Source organism: Malaclemys terrapin, chromosome 2, assembly GCF_027887155.1.
Source record: "Malaclemys terrapin pileata isolate rMalTer1 chromosome 2, rMalTer1.hap1, whole genome shotgun sequence".
Taxonomy (NCBI): Eukaryota; Metazoa; Chordata; order Testudines; family Emydidae; genus Malaclemys; species Malaclemys terrapin.
The window spans coordinates 241783003-241809279 of record NC_071506.1 but is presented as its reverse complement, the minus strand read 5'-3'; the positions used below and the strand labels follow the sequence as shown (position 1 = coordinate 241809279).

General features: G+C 40.4%; 1 protein-coding gene and 1 long non-coding RNA gene across 4 annotated transcripts in view; one reads left to right on the top strand and one right to left on the bottom strand.

Annotated features, from left to right (window-relative positions):
* Positions 1–19988, top strand: part of LOC128832833 (uncharacterized) — a 40986-nt gene extending 20998 nt beyond the window's left edge. The window contains exons 2-5 of one of the 2 annotated variants that reach the window (XR_008444062.1): positions 12113–12280; positions 12568–12736; positions 18198–18288; positions 19898–19988. This is a non-coding gene — a long non-coding RNA (uncharacterized LOC128832833). Of the gene's footprint in view, positions 1–12112; positions 12737–18197; positions 18289–19897 lie in introns of both variants that reach the window. The other variant, XR_008444061.1, reaches the window with a different exon arrangement.
* The window catches only part of PEX1 (peroxisomal biogenesis factor 1), a 52409-nt gene that overhangs the window by 16013 nt on the left and 10119 nt on the right, over positions 1–26277 (bottom strand). The window contains exons 6-17 of one of the 2 annotated variants that reach the window (XM_054020464.1): positions 22807–22926; positions 20280–20403; positions 19877–20007; positions 18532–18635; positions 16870–17002; positions 16070–16166; positions 7759–7929; positions 6310–6464; positions 4931–5120; positions 4525–4691; positions 3620–3754; positions 1914–1978 (exon numbers count right to left, since the gene is read on the bottom strand). In XM_054020464.1, the coding sequence (XP_053876439.1) occupies positions 1914–1978; positions 3620–3754; positions 4525–4691; positions 4931–5120; positions 6310–6464; positions 7759–7929; positions 16070–16166; positions 16870–17002; positions 18532–18635; positions 19877–20007; positions 20280–20403; positions 22807–22926 (1592 nt within the window). The remainder of the gene's footprint in view (positions 1–1913; positions 1979–3619; positions 3755–4524; positions 4692–4930; positions 5121–6309; positions 6465–7758; positions 7930–16069; positions 16167–16869; positions 17003–18531; positions 18636–19876; positions 20008–20279; positions 20404–22806; positions 22927–26277) is intronic. The other variant, XM_054020465.1, reaches the window with a different exon arrangement.

Sequence of the window (26277 nt, the reverse complement as noted above, 5' to 3'; positions counted from 1 at the left end):
TAATACTCTTAGGGAAATTCTGTGCCAAAACATTAAAAATTCTGCGCACAATATTTTCAAATTCTGCATATTTTATTTGTCAAAATAACACAATATAATCACACTGGTTTCAATTATTTTTGGTCATTTATTTCAAAATACCTGTCAGCAAGTATGTCTGTAACAATACAGGCAATAAAAAAAGATTCAGAAAATGTTTTTTGACAAACAGATTCTTTACTAGGGATATTAATACAGAACTCTGAATAATAATTCATTTAAACTTCAATACAGAACCATATTTCCTGCACCCCTCGGAGTCAGGGAGGTAATGGAGGAGCTGAGGGACAGGGAAGTAATTGCTGGGAAGGAGTCTGGGTGTGAACTTGAAGGGTTGTTGCGTATGAGTGGGAAAAGTATGGAACAGTTTTTTTGGGGGGTGGGGAGGGACTGTTAGGGAGCTTCCCCCATGCAGACCCTGGCTGACCCCTAGCTTCTCCAATTCAGTCAGGCACCTCTGCTGTGTCCCCATGTGTCCCTGTACCCCCATGTATCCTTGCATGCCCTGTCCACATGTCTCTTCATCCCCACTCAGACACCCACTCCCCCCATTCCCATGTGTCCCTCCACCCCCACTCAGACACCCCCCTATTCCTGTGTGGTCCTGCATCCCCTCCCGCATCCCCATGTGTCTCTGTGCCCCCACTCAGCCACTCCCCTGAACTTGTGTCCCTGCACCTCTCCCCATGTGTCTGTGTGCCCCCACTCAGCCAGCCCCTTCCCCCTGTAGCTCTGCGCCCCCTCCCGCTCTGCCCAGGTGGCCTTGCATCTCCCTCCCCCTGTGACCCTGGGCCTCCACTCCCATTCAGCCCCAGTCTGTCCTCCCCCACTAGCCCTTATGAGCTCCTGTCTGACCCCCCAGCAGCCACACGCTGTCTATCTCCCCATAGCCCCATCTCCTGACGTGGCCTGACAGGTGCTGCAAAGAAGGCAGGCTCTTTCTCTTCCCTAGCAGGCTGGGAGCAGTTGCTGTGTTCTATCGCCACAGTGCCCTCTGGTGAGCAAAAGGTAGAACTGCAGCAACATTCCAGCAGATGCTTTTTTCTGCGCAAAAAATTAAAATGATGTGTGGCTCATTAATTATGCGCACGTGCAGTGGCAAGGAATTCCCCCAGGAGTAACCTAAGCACAACCTTGTGTGGGCCAAACAGATTCTACAGATTTTAATAAGATTTAAAATCACCTGTATTGGTTTATATTTTCAGTTCAGCTTGTTTTGTATATTTTTAGATAGAAACAACCTATGTACAGTATTGTTTATTTATACACTTGTGTAAACTAAAATGATGTAAACATGACGACAAAACGCTAATGAATCGGCCATTAGTATATTGTACAAAGCAAACAGTGAGCCTTATGAAATGCTCTGGTGGGTTGTGTATGGCCCCCACGCAGTAGGTAGACAAGTCCTAATATAGTTACATTTAATTATAGAAGGCAGCAACTATTATGGTTTCCTGTGGAAATTAACTGCTTTGAAGAACAGGATTTCCTGTTAACTACCATTAATATTTTATACTTTATTTTGTACTTACGTTTATTTCCTTCTGAAGTTCACAATTATGGTGTTAAAATACTATGGAAACTTTAATATCAATACAAGCAAACATGTTTGTAAAGTCTTATCCAAAGGCCGCCTACACAATAAACTGCAAGGAACTCAATTTATCAAATTATGAAGAATGAAGGTTAAGTTGACCCTGTCAGTATTTTAACATGTGGTTTCAGCAGGTCTAGATATTTCAGACCTAATGATCAAGACCCATTAAGCCTGCTCTTTCAGACTGCTGACTAGGAAATTCAAATAATTATTTTTAGTATCAGCCATGAAAGTGGAATCTATTTACAACAACATTTATTCTTAGAGAACCAACCTGTTAAAGACATCTCGAACAGCTTGCTCACTTGCTCCAATATATTTACTGAGGAGCTCTGGTCCCTGTAAAATAGCAAAATGAGAAGACTCAGGAGTTGTGTTTTTTCCTAATTCCATATCACTGTGGAATCTACTAGCAAGGTGGGTTATTTATGCAAGCACTAGAGAATTTCAAAGTAACGAGCAAGCAGTGGTTCCCAGGTGATTCAAAAAAGTAGATAAACTGTGCCAGGTATTGCTAATTTCATTGGCTCTCAGTTTTCCTGCTATAAAGGGAAATGTGTTACAGTATCACAAGTCTGAGGATTGTGTTCTGAAGATACATTTAAACTATTCTGGCTAGCTGCATTACCCACTGGGTTAGAATCCTTTTATAAAGAAGAAGAAATTAAGAATACATAACACAATTTTCTAAAAAATACTTAGTGATTAATTACAAACTCTCAGAGATAACATTGTGTGGCCACAGCATGAAGTCACTCAGTGGTGCTTAGATAGCCAGGGCCAGATCCATAAATGTACTTAGACATCTAAGTCTTGGGTTTAGGTGCCTAAATCCCAGTTTTGGCTCCACTGCAATTCACAAATCTCACGCCAAACCCACTCAGTGCCTAAACTTTCAGGATAAAAGTTCCCTCTGTGCCTATGTTTCTGCCTCTGAGCAGGTGGACTGGTGTCCAGATACCTGTCTCCCACTTAAGCCTCAGACTGAGGGCATGTCTACACTTACCTCCGGCGTGATCGATCCAGCAGGGGTTGATTTATTGCGTCTAGGGAAGACGTGATAAATCGACCGCTGAGGGCTCTCCCATCGACTCCGGTACTCCACTGGAGTGAGAAGGGTAGGCGGAGTCGATGGGGGACTGTCAGCAATCGACCTACCGCAGTGAAGACACTGCGGTAAGTAGCTCTAAGTATGTCGACTTCAGTTACATTTTTTTCATAGCTGAAGTTGCGTAACTTAGACCGACTTAGCTCACCCCTCCCCCAGTGTAGACCAGGCTTGATTCTGGGGAAAGATAGAAATAGGCATTTGCCTCCCTATCTTGTGTGCAGGGCTCAACCCGGTAGGTGGCTGCTGAGCAAGCCTACTGGATTGGCCCCCATTCAAAATTGCCCTGGCAGTGCCCACCTTATAACTTTTAGCCCAGTGGTTAGAGCACTCACCTAAGATGAGAGAGCCAGGTTCAATATTCCCCTCTCATGGAGGGAGAAGGATTTGAAGAGGGGTCTCCCACCTCCCAGGAGACTGCTCTAGCCACTGAGCTATGGGATATTCTGATGGGGGGGAGGGGGAGTCCCTTCAGTCTCTCCTATTGAACCTGTTCCACTGTGGATAAATAACAAAAGAGTGATTGGAGCAGGGGGACTGGACCCTGGGTCTCCCACATCCCAGGCAGGTGCCCTAACCTCTAGACTAGAGCATCATTCATTCACACACACACACACACACACACACTCTCTCTCTCCCCCCCCCCCCCCCCAATGACTAAATTTATCCAAGTATTTATCCGGAAAAATTAAATGTTGTAACAGTTTCTTTGTGGTCATGATAATGACTACATTTTAAATGTGAGTTTCTTAGTTTGGTATTTATTTTTGCATATATATTTTACACACACACACACACAATTAGACAAAGTAACTATGTTGGGATTTTTTGTGTTAATACAAAGAACTAATAAACCATCAAAATTTTGTTACCTTGATGCTGATAAAATTCATTCCACTCTCTCGGGCAACTACACCTGCTAACAGAGTTTTTCCTGTTCCAGGAGCACCATACAACAAAATTCCTGTCCTCTGTCGTATCGGCAGGTTTGCAAATAATACTGGATACTGAAAATACAGAGTCATCAAGAGTAATACCTATTTCCAAATAAGTAATTTTTTGGTAACATAATGTAATAATTGGCTTCTGACGAGTGTTTCTTTATATGGACATTCTTGTGAGATTACTTACTTCATCCACATTATGTCCAGAAGGGCTCATCTCAACTGATATTATCAGTTATATTATAATTATATAATTGGGTTATATTAAAGTAGCCTATTATAAAAAGTTCAAAACCATTTCTTTGAAAAGCTCTATGGTGAGTTTCTCACCCTTACTCTGGTACCTCTACATTGGGTAAGAGAGCCAGGCTGATGTAAAAGCGTACTAAAAAGCTCCATAATCAGCAAAGGGAAGAGTCCTCTGGTTCAGGCACTGCAGAAGATAGCTGTAATAATGTTACCTTCTCAGGACCAACTTACAAGCCAAGGAGTAGAAGACAAGCCTGGGGTTGGGAGGAATGTGTCCAGGTCAAGGCTGCAATACTGCAGAGCTTCTGGGCAGCGCTACGGCGCATAGGCCTGGAATGCCTATGTTATGTTCTCTAGGCCTCTCAAGCCTTCAGAACATCTCAGGTAAGGGAGGGTGCAAAAATGTCTTAAAGGCACCTTAGTCTTCCCTCTACCAGGATTGCAAGTTCTGTGCTGTACCTGTAAGAGTCCATTTTTTCTAAGAGTAGCTGTTCCACAAAGTAAAATTGTTAATCAGAGTTCCAGAAACACAATGGTTTGTAAAGTACTGAAGCATTTGTTCCTGGTTTAAAAGAAAAGGGTACCTTTGTGGGTAACTGGATGGTATCCATGAGTATTTGCTGTACATCCTTTAAGCCACCAATCCTGTCCCAGCCCAAGTCTTTAGGTTTGTGTAGGTTAACATTTCTCAGAGATGAAGGAGTAAAATCTTTTAAAGCTTTTTGAAAGTCTAAGGTTGACAGATTCAAGTCTGTTGAAAAAAAAAACCCCCAGGAACAAAAGAAACTCCAGTTAAAATCAATTTAGCCTTATGGTGGGGGAAAAAAAGAATATATGCATATGATATCAAGACAAAAAACCTTCTAAATAACAGTTAAATGCATTTTAAATGTAAAATATAGAGACAGTTTTACTTGCTTTTGTATTATTGCAAGCACGTGCCATATGGTACAACTAAAACAAAGTAGAGATTTGGTGACTATCACATACCTTCCTTGTTGCACGCTCCCTTATTAGAAACACAGGAGTGTATGGCACGATCCACTAGCATTGTAAAATCTCTAGCTATAAACCCTTCTGTTTCCTTTGCAATATGCTGGAGATCAAGATCATAGAATCTGTTTATTTTGGAGTTCAATTTATTTTCTATTATGGAATGCAGTAATTCACATCTTTGCTCCTGAAAAATAAAAATATACAGTGAATGTATACATAGTTTTATACAGATATGAATTATTATCTTAAGCTTAGAAGACTCAAATGTTTCAGATAATGAAAAGTTACCAACATTTCATTCAACATAGGAGTTTTGTGACTAATATATAAAAAATACTAACACAAATTGAAGAAAAATTGATTATTTTAATCTGACCTTTCCTAAGAGTTCACCAGCTTTACAATTCTAAATGACCAATTGACCACTGTAACCTCTAGCCCAGCAATGATCATTTCAGAAATCAATCTTTCTATTCTATCCCAGTCATATCTGCATCACAAGCACTGGAATAAATTCCAAATCAGAAATGAAGAATGAGAAATCCTAGGAACAAACAGACCAAATCACACAGGTATAAAGGGCCTGATCCTGAGAGGCGCTGAGTACCCTCAACTACCTTGTAGAATAAGGCCTATACTGGAAATTTTCATTTGTATTTGGACACTGGTTAAAAAACAAGTCTGGATAATTTCAGATTACAGAGTTGTCATACAACATAGTTTTTCAGGGGAAGTCTTTTCTTCTGCCACAAGTCAGCACAAGTCAGAGATCTGACTGCAGTTCTTGATTTTTTAAATGGCTCATTTATGACAGGAGAACAATAAGCACCATAAACCTGGGTATGATTCCAACGTGTTGTGGGCATTCTCTTACACACTAGTACAGAATGCAAATCTTTTGATTTTTCCTTAGAGTACACTATATTTAATACATTGGTTGCCATTTCTTTTGTACCGTTTCAATACAGTCTATTTTTAAGAGTAGAAGGATATATTAATTAAACCAATTTTTGAATTAAAACAAACTAGTACCCTTTAAATATTTTACAACCCAAATACAATTTGGGAAAGTATACATTATGGTGAAGTTTCTGTTAATTTGGGTGGTGGGAGACAGACTCACCACTAGGCATAACTCTGTTTTTTTTTCCCAAAAAGGAACCCTGAAGATAACATATAGAAAAGTTATATGCTATTTAATATCACAAAAGACCTCTTAAAATCCCCCAATAGTGTTGTTGTGGTTTTGGTTTTGTTTTATCTCAACTTCAGCAGCAAACTATCCTTTTTTGTTACCTTTTTGGTGCAGCATCTGAGACTGTAGGGAAGTCACAACCAACATTTTGACCAAGTTACTCAGTTATTGCATTTACCTGATCTGGAGGCTGGATATGTTTGAAGCATTGAAATATATGAGTTCCTTGACCAGAAACAAGGGAAGGATGCAGAGAATGTTCAGACTGGCTTGTGGCAATTAATGCAATCAAACTGCCCATGGAAATAACTTCTTTTATCACATCTTTCAAAACTAGATATAGAAGACATTGTTTCATGAGTAATAAATGTATGAAACTTATAATCTTTTATTAATGCTGAGTATTTTTACAGTACTAGAGATATTATATAACACCAAGTACTACACTAACTTTTCTGTAATGTATTATAGAACTGTTATCATCTAAACAAATGCATTTATTTTTCAAGGCACAGTCTACTCCAACAAGGAAACACTGTCAGAAATGCTTTGCCTAGAACTAAACTTGTATAGTTATTGATGAGGTCTACCCTGTGATATTAAAGATGATTTTCTCTATTGTGAATTCTGCTGTTGTATCTGGTATGAATAAAATGCAGAAAGCTATAATCCCAACTCTGCAGCGTAGTCAGGAAAAAGTTGAAATAATAATAATATAATTTAGATAGTTTATTGTATGACTTATCACAATACTAAGGTGTTGAACTGTATTGTGTGCCAAGCCATTGTACTAAGAGTTTAGGATAAATAGCAGTTTTGAACTACTTAGATCTCTAGATGTCATGTACAAAAATAAAGTGTATAAGTAAGGCAGATCATTTATGCTAACTTTTAAAACTGCGTATCAAGGTTGTGTGCATAAAACAAAAATGAAGCACTAAGACATTGAAATTGTACATACAACTACCCATTTTGTAATTTAGGTGAACATTTTTGAAAATTTAATCTCACTGTGAATTCCAGAAACCACAAAAGGAATTTAATTTAAAAAGTTGCAATCTCCCTTTGACACTGCTTAGAAAATTGAAGATCTGTTATAGCTTAAATCCTACCAGGGCATAATTTAACACAGTTAAAATAATAAAATACATTGATCTTGATTATTTCATATTATGTTATTTCAGTCTCTTGTACTGAAAATGTTTACGTGGAGAGATTTTAATGTTGGCTGTACTTCAGAGAAAAAGATTGTATGGAGGATGCATTGTCCAGTTCTTCACTTAAAGGCTAGGGTTTGGAAAAATTTAAATAAAATAACCGATGACTTGCACACAATGAAGTGCACCAAGTAGATAAGAAAGGTACACATTCAGTTAAAAAAAATGCTACTTATGCATAATAATCTATGCATAATCAAAATTAATCTGGAACTTGTAAACTGTGGCAGTTTATCTGAGGTGTGAACAACATAGAATGCTAAATGATCCAGAAGTAGGGGTGGTGAAAATAGAACTGTCCAGACAACTGTCATTCAGGTACAAGAAATTCTAAATTACAATACATTTTTATCCAGGCACATAAGAAGCAACAGGAAAAAATTACCCAGACGCTTCTAGCATAGCATTACCATGTGCAAGTCTATAGCTCTGAACTGCTTCAGGGCTGTTCTCATGCTCTGGTGTAGAAGGAACTCCAACAATGTGATCAAGATCATCCAGCAGAAGAATGGATGGCTGTCTCCATGCTGCCTCTAGAAAAACTTCCTCCACTTTTTTTCGTATGTTTTCTAATCTTTTTCCTAAAACAAAAATATAATCTTAGTATCAAAACACAGCATGAAAAAAATAAAATTTGTGCTGGCAATGCAAAGGGCCTTAAAATGACTAAATGGGCAGCTAAAGATTCTCCTTTATGGGAGGAACCTTCAGCTGACTATGCCAGTTCTATATGAATGCTCGCCTCCTCCCCTGGAATAGGGATCATGCCGGGGGCAGAAGGGGGAATGGCCAGACACAGACATCCAACACAACTGGATCTTTAGTTTCTACAACATCAGAGTAAACTAGAACAGCTTCAGAACTATATAAAGCCCAGGATTACAAGGAAAGGATGGTCAGTGGAAAAGTGGCAAAAAGCCATTATTTGCCCTCCTACCCTTTATGTTGCACCTAAGTACTTTTGAACTCACAAGAGAACCTGAATGTCAACAAAGACAACTAGCACAATCTGAGATCAAGAAGTTGTTGGTACATACAACAATTAGAAATTGTCAATACTACTCTAGTTCAGCAAGCACTGAAAATTTAACAATACCTTCAGAAGAATGGCAGGTTTTATAATTTACCATTCCTGGTTTTCCAATGAAACTATATATAAAGAATATTTATTTTAAATGTTTGCTTTTTTAAAAAGTGATTTTTCATCAGATGGACAAAGTAATTTACATTAGATCTATAAAATTTGTAAAAATATTAAAATTTCTAGGCCAAACTTGAAATTAGAAACTAAAGGCTATGCTATACAATGTGAAGTTTGTACATTCCTTAACATACAAAAAATAATTAGTTCTCACTAATTTGATATACTTTCACCTGTTCCATGAGAAAAAGAGTATAGATATAATTATATTCAACTACTTTTGTTCCATTCAGCACAGAGAAAAATACACAGTCCAATTTGCACACTTTCTTTCTTTATTTCATAGTAATGGGGACTAAACATTGAGGTTGTGGTTGAATTCTGGGAAGGAGATGTTGCTTACCCTGTACAGTAGCTGGAGTTCTTCAAGATGTGTGTCTCTAGGTGTGCTCCACTTGAGCTGCACATGTGACTTCACTTGGAAATTTTTGGCAGCAGTTTCCGTTCAGTTCATTTATGTGCCATAGTTAGCCTTGTGCCCTATACCAAGGGCATATGTGACTGCAACAGATGAACCGCCTTCAGTTCCTTCTCCATTACAAAGTCCCACAGAGATAAAAGACTATGGGTATGTCTACACTATGAAATTAGGTCGATTTTATAGAAGTTGATTTTTTAGAATTCGATTTTATACAGGCCGTTGCGTATGTCCACACTAAGCGCATTAAGTCGGCGGAGTGCGTCCTCACTACTACAGCTAGCATCGACTTACAGAGTGATGCAGTGTGGTAGCTATCCCACAGTTCCCGCAGTCTCCGCAGCCCATTGGAATTCTGGGTTAAGCTCCCAATGCCTGATGGGGCAAAAACTTTGTTACGGGTGGTTTTGGGTACATGTCGTCAGGCCCCCCTCCCTCCCTCCTTCTGTGAAAGCAACGGCAGACAATCGTTTCGCGCCTTTTTTCCGGGGTCCCGTCCACCAGACCCGCTCAGCCCGCTTCCTGCCTGGACGATGGGAACCCCAGGCAAGCAGTGGGCTGAGCGGGGCCGGTGGACCGAGCCCCAGACCGGCAGCGAGCTGAGCGGCTCAGCCCGCTGCTGGTCTGGGGCTCCGTCCGCCGGCTCTTGCCAGCCGGGGTCCTACTCAGCCTCGCTCAGCGAGCAGACCTCGGTGAGGTCGATCAGGAGTGCCTGGACAGACATGGCTATCCTCCTCTTAGAGCACCGAATGGGAGTGACTCCAGGTCATTCTCTTCTTTAAGTTTCGTCTCATGGAGATTCAGTCCTACCTGGAATATCATGCGAGCTGGAGGCTTCTTCCTCAGGCTGCTCTCCCAGCCAGCATTACCGCGCGGTCACACCTACCCCAGCCTGCCCCTTGCTCCCATGGCTCATGAAGCCTGGACAGTAGTAAGGAGCAGTTCAACTTGTGGAATGACAAATCCAGAACGAAGGATTGCACTCTATGGGCCACGTTAAGATTATTTCAGAGACCTAGATAACATTTAGTCCCTATAAAAGGCTCAATGAAAATTTCCCCCCGCCCCCAACAAAAATGTTAATTTATCAGAGCAGCTGAAAGGGTAAGGAATCCAGGACTATAACTCAGAGAGAGCTTCCGTGTTATTTAACTCATAATTGATATAATTCAAAGTAAAATTTCACAGTGCAGTCTGTTCTAAGACTAAAAATGCAGGAGGGGAGTCAGAAAAAGGGACAGTGACCTGTTTCCGCCCGGTTTCAAACCGGGGACATTTCGCGTGTTAGGTGAACGTGATCACCACTACACTACAGGGCTTTCATGTGTTAGGTGAACATGATAACCACTACACTATGCGGCTTCTCTTTTTTTGCCACAGACTTTGCCGAATGCATAGGAATGTTTTCTCTAGCTACAGAAGCTACCTAATGCAATGTCTATATCTATGGACTCCCTGCTCACAAAGCAGTCATGCCCGCCAAAGGCTGACACAGCGCGGAGTGCATGTGACACAGCGACCTGGCTCAGACAGGATCACTAGCGAGGCATGATACTTTTGCCGTTAAGCAAACATAGCAATTCTTTCCTGGCCTCTGCCACTGAATGCCTCCATGCATTACGCTGTGTCCTATCAGTGTGGGAGGACTGCATGAGCTCGGAAAAATGTCATTGCAAATGCGTTTTTTTCGCCTTCTAATCTGCGGTAACCTCAGCGATAGAGATGATAGGGGGAGCATAGAAACATTCTGGGGGGACTGCATGGTCACCTGTGCTGCTGAGTTCGCCACGCTGGCCAAACAGGAAATAAAATTCAAAAGTTCCCAGGGCTTTTCCTGTGTACCTGGCTAGTGCATCTGAGTTCAATGTGCTGTCCAGAGCGGTCAGAATGGAGCACTCTGGGATAGCTCCTGGAGGCCAATACTGTCGAATTGCGTCCACACTACCCCAAATTTGACCTGGCGATGTCAATTTCAGCACTAATCCCCTCGTTGGGGAGGAGTACAGAAATCGATTTTAAGAGCCCTTTAAGTCGACAAAAATGGTTCCGTCGTGTGGACAGGTGCAGGGTTAAATCGATCTAACGCTGCTAAATTCGACCTAAACTCGTAGTGTAGACCAGGGCTATGAAGCAGAGGGGATGGAGAGTGAATAGTGGAGCATCCATAGGGACACATATCTCAAAGAACTCTAGCTACTGTCCAGGGTAAGCAACCTCTCCTTCTTCGAGTAGCATCCCTATGACTGCGCCACTCGAGGTGACTCCTGAGCAGTACCCCCTGAAGGAGATGGGAACTTCAGTCTTTGGGTGTGGGAGAGGGCAGGATTGGGGAACGGGATGAGGTGAGGTGGGCACTGGGCAGCACTTACCTGGACATACTCCTCACTCAGCGGCTAGGTGGAGGTGTGGTCACTGCCTCTGCCTGCAGGCACCGCTCCCGCAGCTTCCATTGGCCGGGAACCAGCAGGGGTCCCAGCTCCCGCCCCAAGTTTTAGTCATGGGTATTTTTAGTGAAAGTCATGGACAGGTCACGGGCTGTGAATTTTTTTTTTACTACCTGTGACTTGTCTGTGACTTTTACTAAAAATACTTGTGACTAAAACATAGCCTTAATTATGAGTTGGAATGGCATGTTAGTGACTTCCTAGCATTAGAAAATACAGGTGGAAACCCAGTTAGAAAGTCTCTCGGTAGACACTGGTGTACCTTAAGCTCAGTCTGCAAAAGATACAAATAGCCTCAGAGAAGTTCAAAAAAGGTTTAGTCCTGTCCAAATAGCATGTCATTATCTTCCTAATATCCCAAAGTATGGAGGGCAGCATCTTCCCTAGTTTGATGGGGTTTAGGATAAAATATGGGGAGATGAATAGTCCAATTTATATGAAAGTCTGAGGAACACGTCATCTTTGAAGAAAACAGTACAGAAGGGTCAGCCATTGAAGCCCCTTGCTCACAAAGGCATTTTCCTAGAAAGGTGTAAAAGCATACCAGTAGCTGTTGGTTTAAAGGGAGGTTTTGTCAAATTGAGAGCTAGGTTCAAGATCCAGGTTGGGGGTGGGCTCCATGACATGTGGGAAAAGGTTTGATAACTATTTGATAAACCTAGAAGTTGCAAGGTGAGCAAACACATAGGACTCTTCTACAGGCAAATGGAACACTGTGGTGGCTGCCAGATGGACTTCAGTGGAGCTCAAGGAGAGACCTCCCTTTCTTCGGGGTACTCTAAAGTATTCTAAAACTTCCAAGATGGGAAAATCCATAGGAGACAGGTGTTGCTGAGTGCATCAATGGTAAATCTTTTTCATTTCTGAAGGTAAGTTTTCCTGGTGGATTCCTTTCTACTGTCGAGCAGGACCTCCTGCACCTCCCTGGAACAGGAGAGCTCTATCTCTGACAACCATCCAGGTACCAGGCTTTGAGTCAGAGTTTTGAGATGGGGTGAAGAATGTTCCCTTTGTCCCACCCGAGAAGGCTAGACATCAATGGTAGATTGATAGCCAGTCGAGAGGAGCGGTGAAGGAGATAAGGGAACCATACTTATCTTGGCCAGGTTGGTGCAATCAAAATGCCTGTGGCTCTGTCCTGTCTGATTTTGTTCAGGTCCCTGAGGATTAGCAGCACTGGAGGAAAGACATATAGAAGGTTCTTCGACCATGAGAGGAGAAAGTCATCCCCCCAAGAATGATGACCCAGACCTCCGTTTGAGCAGAAGTTCATGAATCTTCAGCTGGCAACAATGGCAAAGGGATCTATCGCTGGAAAACCCCAGGTGAGAGAAATATCTGTCTGAGTATGGATTTGTCGAGTTTCCATGTGTGATCCCACGTGAAGTGTCTACTAAGGTCATTGGGTATAGAATGTTGATGTGAATGGTGGATTCCTGTGTGGTCCACCTTCTCTGTACAGTGTGATCCTGTAGGTGAACTCTCTATATGAAGAGGAATGTGTCCAAAACAATTGTAACGGCGAGAGGACAATGTTTGAAAGTATGGAAGCAGAGAAAGAACTGTCATGCATTGCATCCCCTTCCTGTCAGTTCTTTCTCTGCTTCCACAAAAGGAACCCCTGAACACACCTTGTCCGGATTCTTCCACCAGTTAAGGGAGACTAACACACTTCGAGGGGCAGAGCTAAACTTGTTCATACTGTCCCTGTTGGGGATATCGACTGACCTGAGCCAGGATTGGAAGCAGTGCAGATGCAAGCAGGCATATAAGGTGACAAAGGTGAACACTGCCATGGCCTGAAGCAGTGACTTGAGGACTTAGTTGAACTCATGCAGTTAGTTTTGTCAGGGTGAGGAATCTGCTCCTTGGTAGACAGGCTCTAGATGCTGTAGCATTAGAGTGACTCCAATAACCTCTAGCTGCTGTACTGGTAGGAAGAAGGACGTTGTGGTGCTGAGCTGAAGACCAAGCCTTGCAAATAGAGAGATGGTGCTAAAACTAAGGTTTGAACTTTTTCCAGTACCCATCTGTTGGAAATAAACTTCTCCCATGAATGGTAGAAATGGAAGAGACAACCCCCAAAGGTGGAAGGATAGACTGGGGAGGATGGTGTGGCATCTGGTCCAGATTGTGGGAATGTCATGGTCCTCAACCAACGCATCAGAAGGAATGTTTCACAGATGACATTTGTTGCATAAACAGGCCGGTAGTTGTGTAGGGTTTTCCTTTCTGCAGTCTGGGTTCCTTCTCAGATGGCTCAGGTACTCAGGTTTTCAGATGGAAAACTGGGATAGGTTGTATCCTTGAGCTGTTTGGGACCTACTGAACCTCCTTTTGTTTGGAGGTGCACATATCCAACAAGTCAAGTGTTGCCCTAGAATACTTCAAGGAACGTACGGACTCCTCCATGGTCTCACTGAATAATTTGAGGCGATTAAAAGGGAGGTCCTTTACAGTGTCTTGGATGTCACATGGGAAACCTGAGGATTGCAGCCACCATAGCTGTGTAGATGGAATGAGCTGCCATGTCAGTTGCATCAACAGAAGCCTGTAAAGTCATCCTGGCCAAGTGATACCCCTCATTAATGATAGCCTGAAATTGCTGCCTGTGTTTCTGGGGAGATGCTCTGTAAAAGACTTTATATAGATTTAATAGAGTTTATATGATTATACTTCATGAGTATCACCTGATTATTCACATTTCTAAACTGCAGAGTGGCAGACGAGTAATTCTTGTGAACAAACACATCTAAATGCTTTTGGTCCTTTTTATCTAGGGTAGCCTTTCAATGGTGTGCCTGTTCTGTTCACTGATTGCATCTGCAATTAGGGAGTTGGGGGTGGGGTGAGAAAATACAAATTCCGAGCCCCTAGCCAGGACATGGTATTTTTTAATTCACCCTTTTAGCTGTTGGGATGGCAGTGGCAAGAGTTTGCCAAATTGTTTTGGCAGTTCCAACAGCACCTCACGCACAGGCAGGGCCACCTGTGATAAAGATGGTGTATGTAGAATGTCCCATAATTTATGCTGGGTTTCTTGGACTTTTTCTATTGGAATTCAGAGCGCATCTGTCACTCTCTTCATCCAGTTCTGGAACTGTTTGAAGTCATCCGTGTTAGATGGAGGAGGCATAACTGCTTCACCTGGAGAGAATGATAAAATATTTGCCTGAGGAGTAGCCTCCTCCTCATCCCTCCTTTCTTGCTCCTCAAATGTTTCCTCCTGCAGGAGGAATTGCTAAAGAGGGATGGATGGGAGCAGGGAACACTGTCTCTGATGTTCCACATGAGTGTTAGGTGCCTTAGAAAACTGCTGGTGATATAATGCCCAAAGGTTCCCGTTTGGCCATGGAAGTGATCTGTAAAGAAATGGGGGAGTTATCCAGGACGGATCATACCAGGGAGGGTGTTGAATCAGTTGACACCATGAAGGCAGTCAAATGTCCCTATACTGAACATCTTCAGAAGAATCAGTTTGGGTAAATAGACATGAAAGCTCTGAGCTGATATTTGAGAGTCTGAAGAGCTCTCGTCTACATAGTGTGACAGCAGAGCAAATGACAGCGGAGTGATGATCTGCTTGTCTGGCTGTGTGGGTACTGGGCAATCATAAGGTACTGGTGAAAGGTGGGGTATCAAAGATAATGCAGGCTGTGGTACATGGAGTCTAAACGAGCTCACCAGAGGAGTCTCAGGCTCATCTGAGACAAATTAAATCCCTGGAGAATCTGAACTCCTGCAGTACTGGGTAGGCTTGTGTAAAGACTTGGTGAGCTCCAGACCTCCAGCTGTAGAAGGCTGAGGCACTGATGTTGGCTGAACTGTTGGTCAAGATACTGATGCACAGTTGGTGTGGATGGTTCCGGCTTCTTAGGTGCAAAGTCTTTATCTCTAGTACTCTGTTCATGCTTCAACGGTACATTGGGCACTGGGGCAAGACTTAAGACAAGCTGAGACTTAGCTCAAGCTCAATCTGGAAGCCTCAGTACCAGGACTGCTTGAAGCCGCCGCAGAAACCTTTGAAGGGCACAAAGTTTCTGGTATGATAGGTCTTTTAGAGGAGAATTCTCTCTGAGGAGATTTCACAGATCTCCTAGTTAGAGTCTTCTCTGCCTCTGTCCAGCATACCCCAAAGACAAAACAGGCTTCATTTATCTACCAAAGAATAAAAATGGACTAGAAACTAGTTAACAGGCAGAATTGTAAATGAATGCTATTGGACGCACTGTCTCAGGTGAGTGGTCGAGAAGGAACAGAGGGCGGTTCATCTCTTGCAGCCCTATATGCCTTTGGCTGAATGGACATTACTGATGAAAATCTCATACTGAAGGTGGATGCACACCTCAAGTGGAGCACCCACAGGGATACTACTTGAAGAAGCACAAAAAATTAGAAAAGTGTACATTCTGAATAAGCTTAAATGATGGAACTAGCACAATGCAATGAATTTATAAAGGTGCTTACTGCCAGGCACCAAAATGCATTATAGAAACAATACAAAACATTTTAAAGAAAAGCCACGCAGCCCAAATAAATAGCTAGATCAAAGTTTTATAATACTGTAGATAATTTGAACATAATAAAAAGATAAGCCCTGAATGCTTCCTTATCATTATAACAAACGTTTGAGTGAAAAACTATGATCATAGTCATACCTCTTAAAGCCTTACAGTCAATTACTTCCACATGAGCATCCAATCTATCAAAGGCTTCTTTGCAGATGGCCTTCGCTAATGTTGACTTTCCACTTCCCTACAAAATAAATGTTGGATAGTCTTCTAAAACAACATCCAGAGTAACAGAAACTACTTCTTTCTTTGTTTCTGTGGACTATTCCTCAGGAAACACAGATGCTAAACAGATGGCTGGTTGTATAGAGGGTGATTTTCATTCCTTGTCAATAGTAGTACCTAGTACGGGCCCAGTTCTGATCCCACTGAAATCAGTGATAAAATTCTCACAGATTTTAAAGGGTTCAGGATTTGCCATTAAACAACATGGGAAATATAACAGGAGAATCACTGAGAGTCAGTGATTGTGTGAAGTGTTTAGGGAAAAAAATGTGTGAAGTGTTTAGGGAAAAAAATTATGATTTTTTTCTGAATTCAAATAATTTAAAAATAAATGTTAAATAATGTTGAGGCATAAGTATCTACACATATTTGAAGGATAAAAACACAGTGTGGAATAATCTTCCAAGGTAAATGATGGACGCTCCAGTGTTAGGGGCATTTAAAACTTAGATGGTAAAAAACACTAAAATATAACAGAGGAAATGATGCTGCATTGGCAGGGGAGGTGGATTAGTTAATCCAACAGCTCTTTTTCAATTCTATTCTCTGATTCCTTGGAGCAGAAAAGAAACAGGTTTACAATGCCTGTTTGGAGTATTAAAATTAAGTTAGTGCAAGAAAACTATTTTGGCATACAGGTAAGGAGAGTTGTAGAAATGCACCTTTGTTCCTGTGAGCAGGACAGCTCCACTGCGCAGTCCCACAGCTATGGTAGCTAGCTTTTGAGATAAAGGGCGTCCCAAGAGGCTGTGGGTTATGTGCTCAAAGGTGGATGTTCCTAGTTTACCCACTCCTCTGCAAAGTAAGGCAAACCAAATAAAACATTAAACAAGCTACAGCTGTCTCAGTACACTCAATCTAGGAAATAATAACTACTTGCATTTATAATGGCATGCTTTCCATACATACTGAAAAACCCTAAGTGCTTCAGATGTTCAAGAAAATCTATGGCCCCCTTCAATTAGATGCCATGGAACTTCTACACTACACAAGTGGCATAAAGGGGCATAGCTAGCCCTTGCAAAATATCCCCATCACATGTGGTTTTCCAACCAGTGAAGAACTATTGTAAAAGCTCTGCACCAGCTGCCTTCCCTATTCTGGCATAGAAGATGTGTCCAGGCATAGGAGATGTGTCCAAGGGTGTGGTCAGGAGAGGGTATAGCCAGAGCGCAATACACTTTGGCTATTATACATTGGTGTAATAGCCTACAGAAAGCTATTACAAGCTGGCATAACTCAGAGCAGCCTGGGGACAATGTAGGTCCTTGACCTGGGCCAGAATTAGGGAAATACAAAATTGACTTAAAGCTACTTTTATTCACCTCCTTTCCTAAACTGTAGATCACTTTTAACCTGACAGCACGCCTTTAAGATCCACAAAGATAGCAGTTTTAGATTTCAACTTAAAGAAAATACATAACAACAACAAAAAAGAAACATCTAGCAGTATAGTACCCCTTAACACTAGCGAGGCCCGGTTTGGTACAGATTGAGGGAAGAGCGCCACCTAGTGAATTATCAACACAGCTTCTGGGATTACATAGCATGGCAAGGCATCTCCTTCCAGAGCCTTAATTTTTCAATCTGGTTTATTTTTCAATATTGGGTAGGCCCAAGTAGTTCTCGTAAGCCAAACAAAATCCCAAATTTATAACACAAAAAGGAATGCCTTTCCCTGCCCCTCTCTTGTGTGTTGTCTTATTACGCTGGTTTCTGGATGCCAGTCTTTCCACAAACAGCAGCTAACTAGATCATTTCCCTTATAGGGAGGCGAGCAGCCTTCCACCCAGGAGAAGCCTTTTCTCCCTGCTGCAGCTTGTTTCTCATCCCTTCTTCCTCTCTCACCAGAAGTGGGATTTTTAAAGGTCATTGGAATCAGGTGTGTCTACTTAGTCTGTGGTAACCTCTTTTCAGTTCATTAGGAAAAGGGCCTTCACCTTTCTAGGGCTGATATAACTGCTTTCTGCCACTCTCCTATAATTTTCAGGTCTGACTTTGTCAAAGTAGGTTGTCCTTCAAGACATCTCATCCAAGAAGCTGATCCTGCAAACACTTAGAATGTACATCACTTCAGTTGTGTAAGTAATCCCGTTGACTACAATAAGGCTACTCACAAGAGCAAAATAAAGGTGTAAATAAGTAAGTGATTACATGATCAGGTCCCAAGTATTGTGTCAGCCCGGCCCAGTCCAAAGAGATGTCTAGTTACATTTTTCACAGAATTTTTAACAGCTAGTTTAGTTTTCCAGAAGCTGTGCATTTTCTAATATATCTGGCTTTATTTTTTTCTTCCCATATTTGACATTGTCAAAATATCTCACCCTAAACTGTTTAGTTTGTGGAAAGGAAGGATCTGGTCAGTATCATGTATAGTAGACTGTGTGCTGTCATCATCAGCTTTTGTAGGCATAGGATGTATAAGAACCTATAAACAAAAAGAAAAAGTCAATATTTTAAAAATCAAATATACATATACATTTACAAAAGAAAAGTACAAAACTGATTTGCATCTTTTTGTAATCTGTTTGAAGAAAATGAAGGGATAGCTCAGTGGTTTGAGCATTGGCCTGCTAAACCCAGGCTTGTGAGCTCAATCCTTGAGGGGGCGATTTGGGAATTTAGTTGGGGATTGGTCCTGCTTTGAGCAGGGGGTTGGACTGATGACCTCCTGAGGTCCCTTCCAACCCTGATCTTCTATGATTCTAAAACACTGACTAAATGTTTTAATGAAACTATACTTGCATGAAAGACTCACATATTGATAAAATGGTGTAGATGAAAGCTTCATTCATACTAGCTAAAGAGGGTAATTATCTCCCAGTTATCAATCAAATTCTTCATATAATATATAAGGCCCATTTGGATACTAGTACTAACATGTCTCCAAAGTGACTAATCTTGGACATAATCCATTAATAAGGATAAACTTCTATTTTACTTTTAGTGAACAAGTTTGCAGAGCAACAGAACAGTTTTCTTCACTGCTTCTGTCATGCAACTGCATAAATATAAAAAAATTAGCTCATCACCAGCAACAATAGAGGGGTATGCTAACATTGGAGACTCAGATCTTGACTCAACAAGCAGTTTAGGAAAGGGAATACTTGCCCCAAAAGAAGAGGCTATGTGTGTGTGTGTGTGGGGGGGGGTTTACAGGGAAAGGGAGAGACGGAGGACACAGAAGCAGTTTGAGAGCAAGAGCACGGCATGAACTGGGACAGGTGTGGATCGAAAGCAGCCCTCACATTTGATGGAATAAACAATTAGCACCTCCCCACTTCACATGTTCCAGACAGTACAATGTCTTGGGTACCAAGGCGGGAAAAATGGTGAAATAGGTATTTAAGGCAATTAAATATGAAGAGTAGAATTTTCAAAATTGCTCAGTGTTGGCCTAATTCTGCTCCCATTGAATTTAGTGGGAGTTTGATCATTGCTACAGAATTTAGGTCTAAAATACTATGGACTATGTGGAGTCTTAGTAAAGCCTCATGCTATAAGGTAACACATGAGATGTGCATATATGGTGATGAACACAGGCACTACAACATTAAATTACTTAATACTGTAATTGAAACAGACACATATGATACACCGTTAATTTTATTTTTCACCACATGTAACAGAATTTAAGTTACTTGATACCTGATACTATGTGATATTTACTTGTATATTTGTCTTCTGCAGCAAACTGGGATCCAACATAAAAATATTCTCCGATTTATTTTCTTCAGTGTGAGAAGGATGTACTACACTAAGGACAAACTCTTCCATTCCTGTGGAAACACACTGAACAACTATCAAGATTTCAAATTAACTCTATTTTTCTTCAGCACAATATGAACCTAGTAATATATATATTTTTTAAATAAATGTAATCTAAAATGAATGAATTAAACTAAGATCACTGTTAAAGATTGACTTACATCTACAATTTAAATGGAGGGAAGCATCTATTATGTCCCTCAGTATAAAAACACCATTTTTAAAAAGAAATGTTGCCTAAGGAGGCTTCATAATACAGAGAGAATACAGACATAGCCACAGCAGAGGACATAGTTTTCCTTACCTTCTTTAACAACTAGTTGTATGCAGTGTGTGTCTGTCATTATCCAGGGAAGATCAAAAGTAGTGGTATCCTCCAACCATGAACTAAAAGCAGATTTTATGTCATCTTCACTTATGTCTTTATGCTAAACAGGAAAATGGGGGGGAAAAGAGGGAGGGTTGCTTTATTACGGCTGTTCCTTTCCAAATGATAACCCTTCAGTATAGATGGTTCAGTATATATATATTTGTTCCTAATGATAGCTCACAGATGGAAAAAGTTCTAATGGCATTGTTCATTCATAACACTAAGTCCTGTCACATCCCCACAACCTATCTATGTTGGATACAGACATGACTCCCATTACCATAATGTTGGAACACCTCACAATCGCTAATGTATTTATCCTCACAACATACCTGGGAGGCAGGGAAATTCTATTATCCCCATATCACAGATGGGGAACTGAGGTACAAAGAAATTAAATATCTTGCCCAAGGTCATACAGGAAGTCTGTGGCAGAGCAAGGAATCGAAACTGGGCCTCTTGAATGCCATGCTAGCCCCTTAACTACTGGAGCATCCTTCCTCTCAAAGGCAAGGGAGATCAACAGAGATCTCTTTGGGAAGGGAGGAAGCTCTGTTCAGAAAGGAAAAAGAGGATCCTACCATATTATTCACCTAATTTTCCACCTTTCTCTTTGCTTCCTTTGGGAACTAAAATCACTTGAGCTGAAGTAGAAAAGAAAGAAAGAAAGAAAGAAAGAACTCCATATTAAATTTATATAAGATCACATAAAATTACTTTATATTTCTTTAGTTTACTGCCTTCAAGATATTTATTTTACACCTATGTACAAAAACCTCAGGTTTAATTACTACTTAGTTCAACCATCTACCCTGCAATCAACCATTTACAGAAAAAAGTTGTATTTATTAAACTGATAGATTTCAACCATGGTATATTTTAAAATATAGTAAAAAGGCAAAACAAAATTCAATCCGTTTGTGGAGAAAGAACACCAGATGCATATGAAAACTCTGTGCTTATTATAGATTAGTACTATATGTTTTGAGGAGCAACTAAAGTGCAAAATGACCACACAAGTGTCACAGCAAAACAAACATACTGCCCATAATGAACTAACCCAGTGAAGACATTTGCCTTGTGTAAGAGCAGCACTTGATGGACAGTGAGAGCTGACATTAAATAGGTTTTTGTTGGCATAGATTTGCAATGAGAACAATGGGTGTGGCTCCATTGAGGGAGGATAGAGGGGTTCAAATATTTACTTCACTATTAAATTTATAGCAGAAGGAAAAAAGCAAAGATAATTCAGAGTAAAACTTAAAACACCACATTAAAATGTATGAATATGCCTTAACTATCTTATTTAGAAACTCTCCCCAGGTATTGCCTGCTAGAGGAGCATAAGAGCTTCTTCTCCTTCTTCTCAAAGGAGTTTCAGACTCAGCATTGGGTTTCTTTGCCTTTGTAGGTTTAAAGCTGGACTATACTGAGCCACACCAGCTGAGGATCTGGTCCAATATTTCTTTTGTAAATCACTTTTATTTTTTAATGGCAGTCTTATCTATGTGGGACCCTGTCAAGGAGAAAATGTTGCTTATGTCCTAAGATGAAGTGAGAACCATACTACTCTTGCTATGTAATGCTTTCTAATGCAGCAATATGTAATTATGTACAACAATATTCAAATATAATTTTGGGACTTGGCCCTGTAAACCCTTACCAACACATGTGAGTAGCCTTTAACTTCTCATGCCTCACAGGCATATAGGTTTGTAGGATTTACCCCTTACACTACATAGCGATATTTTATTAAAACTATGTCAGAACACACTTTGCAGAGTAAATGTTTTTATTTATAACACACACACAGCCTACACCAGGTGGCTCAGGGTCCTGCACAAAACGAGTAATATTTAATTACATTATGAACATGGAAAATGCCAATGTGTTAAACAGAAGGAGAGAGAAATTATGAAGGAAAAACAAAAGAGAAGACATATGTGATCTGAAAACGTATGGAGACCGGTCTAATGGTTAGAGACTAAGTGTCCGAATTTATAGGCTCTATTCCTCAACCATTGTATGACCTTGGGCAAATCACTTTATTTTTATAAAATAGAAAATATGTATTCAATACACTGTAGAATGAGTATTGTAATACCTCCCAAACACAAAAGGGTGTTTTGAGGTTTAATTACTTGACATTTATAATCCTTGGATGAAAGGTGATACAGAAGTATGAAGTAATATTATGTATAAAGTTTCATTTATACAGATAGTACAAGTGTCTCGCTGATTTAGATATGACTTTAAATCATAAAATTGTATTTATTCGAGGGGAAATTGCATTTGGAATAATGTATATTTTAAATATTAGTCTAATGTGATTTGAAGTTCCCAAATTATCACCCAACAAATAAAAAACAAAACAACACTGGTAAACCTTAACCAGAGCAACACTATCATTGCTTAAAGATATGCAAAATGACTGAATGATATACTAAGAATACCAACTCACTAAATTCCTTTTGGGTTGTAATCTAAGAGATGCTGGAATTTTAGGGACTGATTCCACTGACTTAATTCTGACTGTTGCATGCATTTCTATATGTATTCTCTTTCTCAGGCCATCTGGAATCTGAAATATATAAATTTAAAACAAAAAGTAAAAAGAAAAAATGGTCACACAGCAGAAATTGGTTACAACATCCCACAAGTAACTTCACATTCCATGGAAGTGTATCCATCAATAAAAGCATTTCCATTACAGTTGATCATCAGCCTGACTTGACTAGTTGTAATTTGCAATAGAATTTAAGAGGAAACCATTCTATTGCCAGTTGGACTCAAATCCTCTTCCCTCACACTCTCGCCTCCTAATTGCCTCTTTTGTTCTTTGTGGAAACAGTTAAAACTTGTTAACCTCCTTAGAAACAAACAAATGAAGTGAGATAAAAGAGTGAGGGGGAAGGACGAATCTGTCTGTATTATATTACCATATAACTTTTAAAAGTTTATGCCTATCCTAAAAATGCTTCAGTTTTAATAAGCAACAGAGGGTCCTGTGGCACCAAGAAGTGAGGTCCTTACCCACGAAAGCTTATGCTCCCAATACTTCTGTTAGTCTCAAAGGTGCCACAGGACCCTCTGTTGCTTTTTACCGATTCAGACTAACACGGCTACCCCTCTGATACTTGTCAGTTTTAATAGCCATTTGAAAAAGCTTTTTTTCTTTTAAATACAAAATTCATATAAACCTGTCTTAACCACCAGTAATGCATTTTATAATTGATTCATGAGTGTAATGTAGACAGAGAGGCAGCCTTACAGAAGAAGCCATCTAACTTAGCTAGTAATTCTGAACATCTCTTAACATTTTGTTAAGAGAATCTGAGCAGTAAGAATTTGAGCTTTCCCCCAATCCTCTTATACAGCTCCTTTCATCCACTGAACACAAAGAGGGTAAGTATCATTAACCTTATTTTATAGATTAGAAAACTGAGGCATTGAAAGGTGAAGTGACTAGCTTAAGGTGACACAGCAGGTTAGTGGCAAAGCCAAGGATAAAATTTAATTTTCATAGCTTACACTAACCAAATTGTCCTCCTTTATTTGAAATATATATTCCTTACACTCTATTATAATTTAATTTAATTCCTAAATTGAAACAGCTCAAAAATGAAGAACCTATTGTCACCAAGAGACTATACAGTAAGTCATATTTAGAAAATAGCACTTGAAGTTCTCAGCTGATATACAAAACTGAAGTCTACAAGAGACGGCAGTAATGACTCTGCTATTGGCTGGTATTCTCATTCCCACTGAAAAGGATGGTGAATTGGTGGGAACTGCCTTAGAATCCACTGTTTTAAAACATCCAAATGGTGATTTTAAAAGCATTTTATCTCTTTTATTGATCCAACAGCTGTTTCCAGGGAACCAAGAACAAAAGCTAGCAGCAGAGCTGTCAGGACACTGAAATGTCAGTGGCTGCCAACTGAGACCTGCAAGTGCCATCTTCCAAAACAGCATGTAATGATATGTCTACACAGAAAATACTCCCCCCCCCCCTCATAAAAAAACCAAAAACAACAAAAAACCCACAGTAGTTAGTCTCAGAGTACGGGTCAACTGACTTGGGCTTGCACTACACAGTGCTAAAAATAACAATGTAGACATTCTCACTTGGGCTCTATTTTTATCCCTAGTGTGAGTACTGCAAGCCTGAATCAGTTGACCTGGGCTCTGAAATTCTTAGCTGCATTTTTATTTATTTATTTTGCAGTGTGTATGTATCCTGAGATCCAGCTGGAGATTCCTATTAAGGTTTTCAGTGTCTTAACTGTGAATTACTTTTTATTAATATAAAATAATTTATTTTAAACAAACTATTTTTAAAATAAAGGAGTTTCTTTAATTAAATGCCTTGCATGGTGTTAAGTATCAGGGGGTAGCCATGTTAGTCTGTATCTACAAAAACAACAAGGAGTCTGGTGGCACCTTAAAGACTAACAGATTTATTTGGGCATAAGCTTCCATGGGTAAAAACCTCACTTCTTCAGATGCATAGAGTGAAAGTTACAGATGCAGGCATTATATACTGACACATGGAGAGCAGGGAGTTACTTCGCAAGTGGAGAACAAGTGTTGACAGGGCCAATTCAATCAGGGTGGATGTAGTCCACTCCCAATAATAGATGAGGAGGTGTCAATTCCAGGAGAGGAATAGTTAATTTGTGTCCATTTATTCTTTTGCGGAGGGACTGTCTGGTTTGGCCAATGTACATGGCAGAGGGGCATTGCTGGCACATGATGGCATATATAACATTAGTGGATGTGCAGGTGAATGAGCCCTTGATGGTGTGGTTGATGTGGTTGGGTCCTCTGATGGTGTTGCCAAAGTAGATATGGGGACAGAGTAGGCAACGAGGTTTGCTATAGGGATTGGTTCCTGGGTTGGTGTATATATGCCATCATGTGCCAGCAATGCCCCTCTGCCATGTACATTGGCCAAACCGGACAGTCCCTCCACAAAAGAATAAATGGACACAAATCAGACATCAGGAATGGTAACATACATAAGCCAGTAAGTGAACACTTCAATCTCCCTGGTCATTCTATTACAGATTTAAAAGTCACCATCATTGAACAAAAAAACTTCAGAAACAGACTTCAAAGAGAAACAGCAGAACTAAAATTCATTTGCAAATTTAACACCATTAATCTGGGCTTGAATAGGGACTGGGAGTGGCTGGCTCATTACAGAAGCAGCTTTTCCTCTCCTGGAATTGACACCTCCTCATCTATTATTGGGAGTGGACTACATCCACCCTGATTGAATTGGCCCTGTCAACACTGGTTCTCCACTTGCGAAGTAACTCCCTGCTCTCCATGTGTCAGCATATAATGCCTGCATCTGTAACTTTCACTCTATGCATCTGAAGAAGTGAGGTTTTTACCCATGAAAGCTTATGCCCAAATAAATCTGTTAGTCTTTAAGGTGCCACCAGACTCCTTGTTGTCTTTAATTAAAGTTTTTAAAAAATACTAAAATTATACATCAATTGTACAATGATATGATATGTAATACTATTACTCCTCAGTTTGTTGAAGGCTGGAGGCCAGAGCACACCAGAGAGGCATGAGTATGTGATGTAACCACATACCTTGTTATATGTAATATGTATGTACACATAGATAATTTCAGAGTCTCTGGAAAACTATAGCTACAAGCAGACTGTTAACGCACTCAATATAAATAACTCACAAATTCCAGAAAATCTTTACAAAGATGCTGGAGAACTTTCTCATTTTTGCTGCAGAATTGCCACAGAGCTGTGGAGACCCAGCCTATGCTGTGCATTTCAGAGGGCTACTGCTGGGTTTGAGTAGTCCAGAACAGGACAAATTAGCAAAGAACAGCTACACTTGATATTATCTATTGTATTTTAGTCTACCTTACTTAAAAAAATAATGTTTACAAAATCTA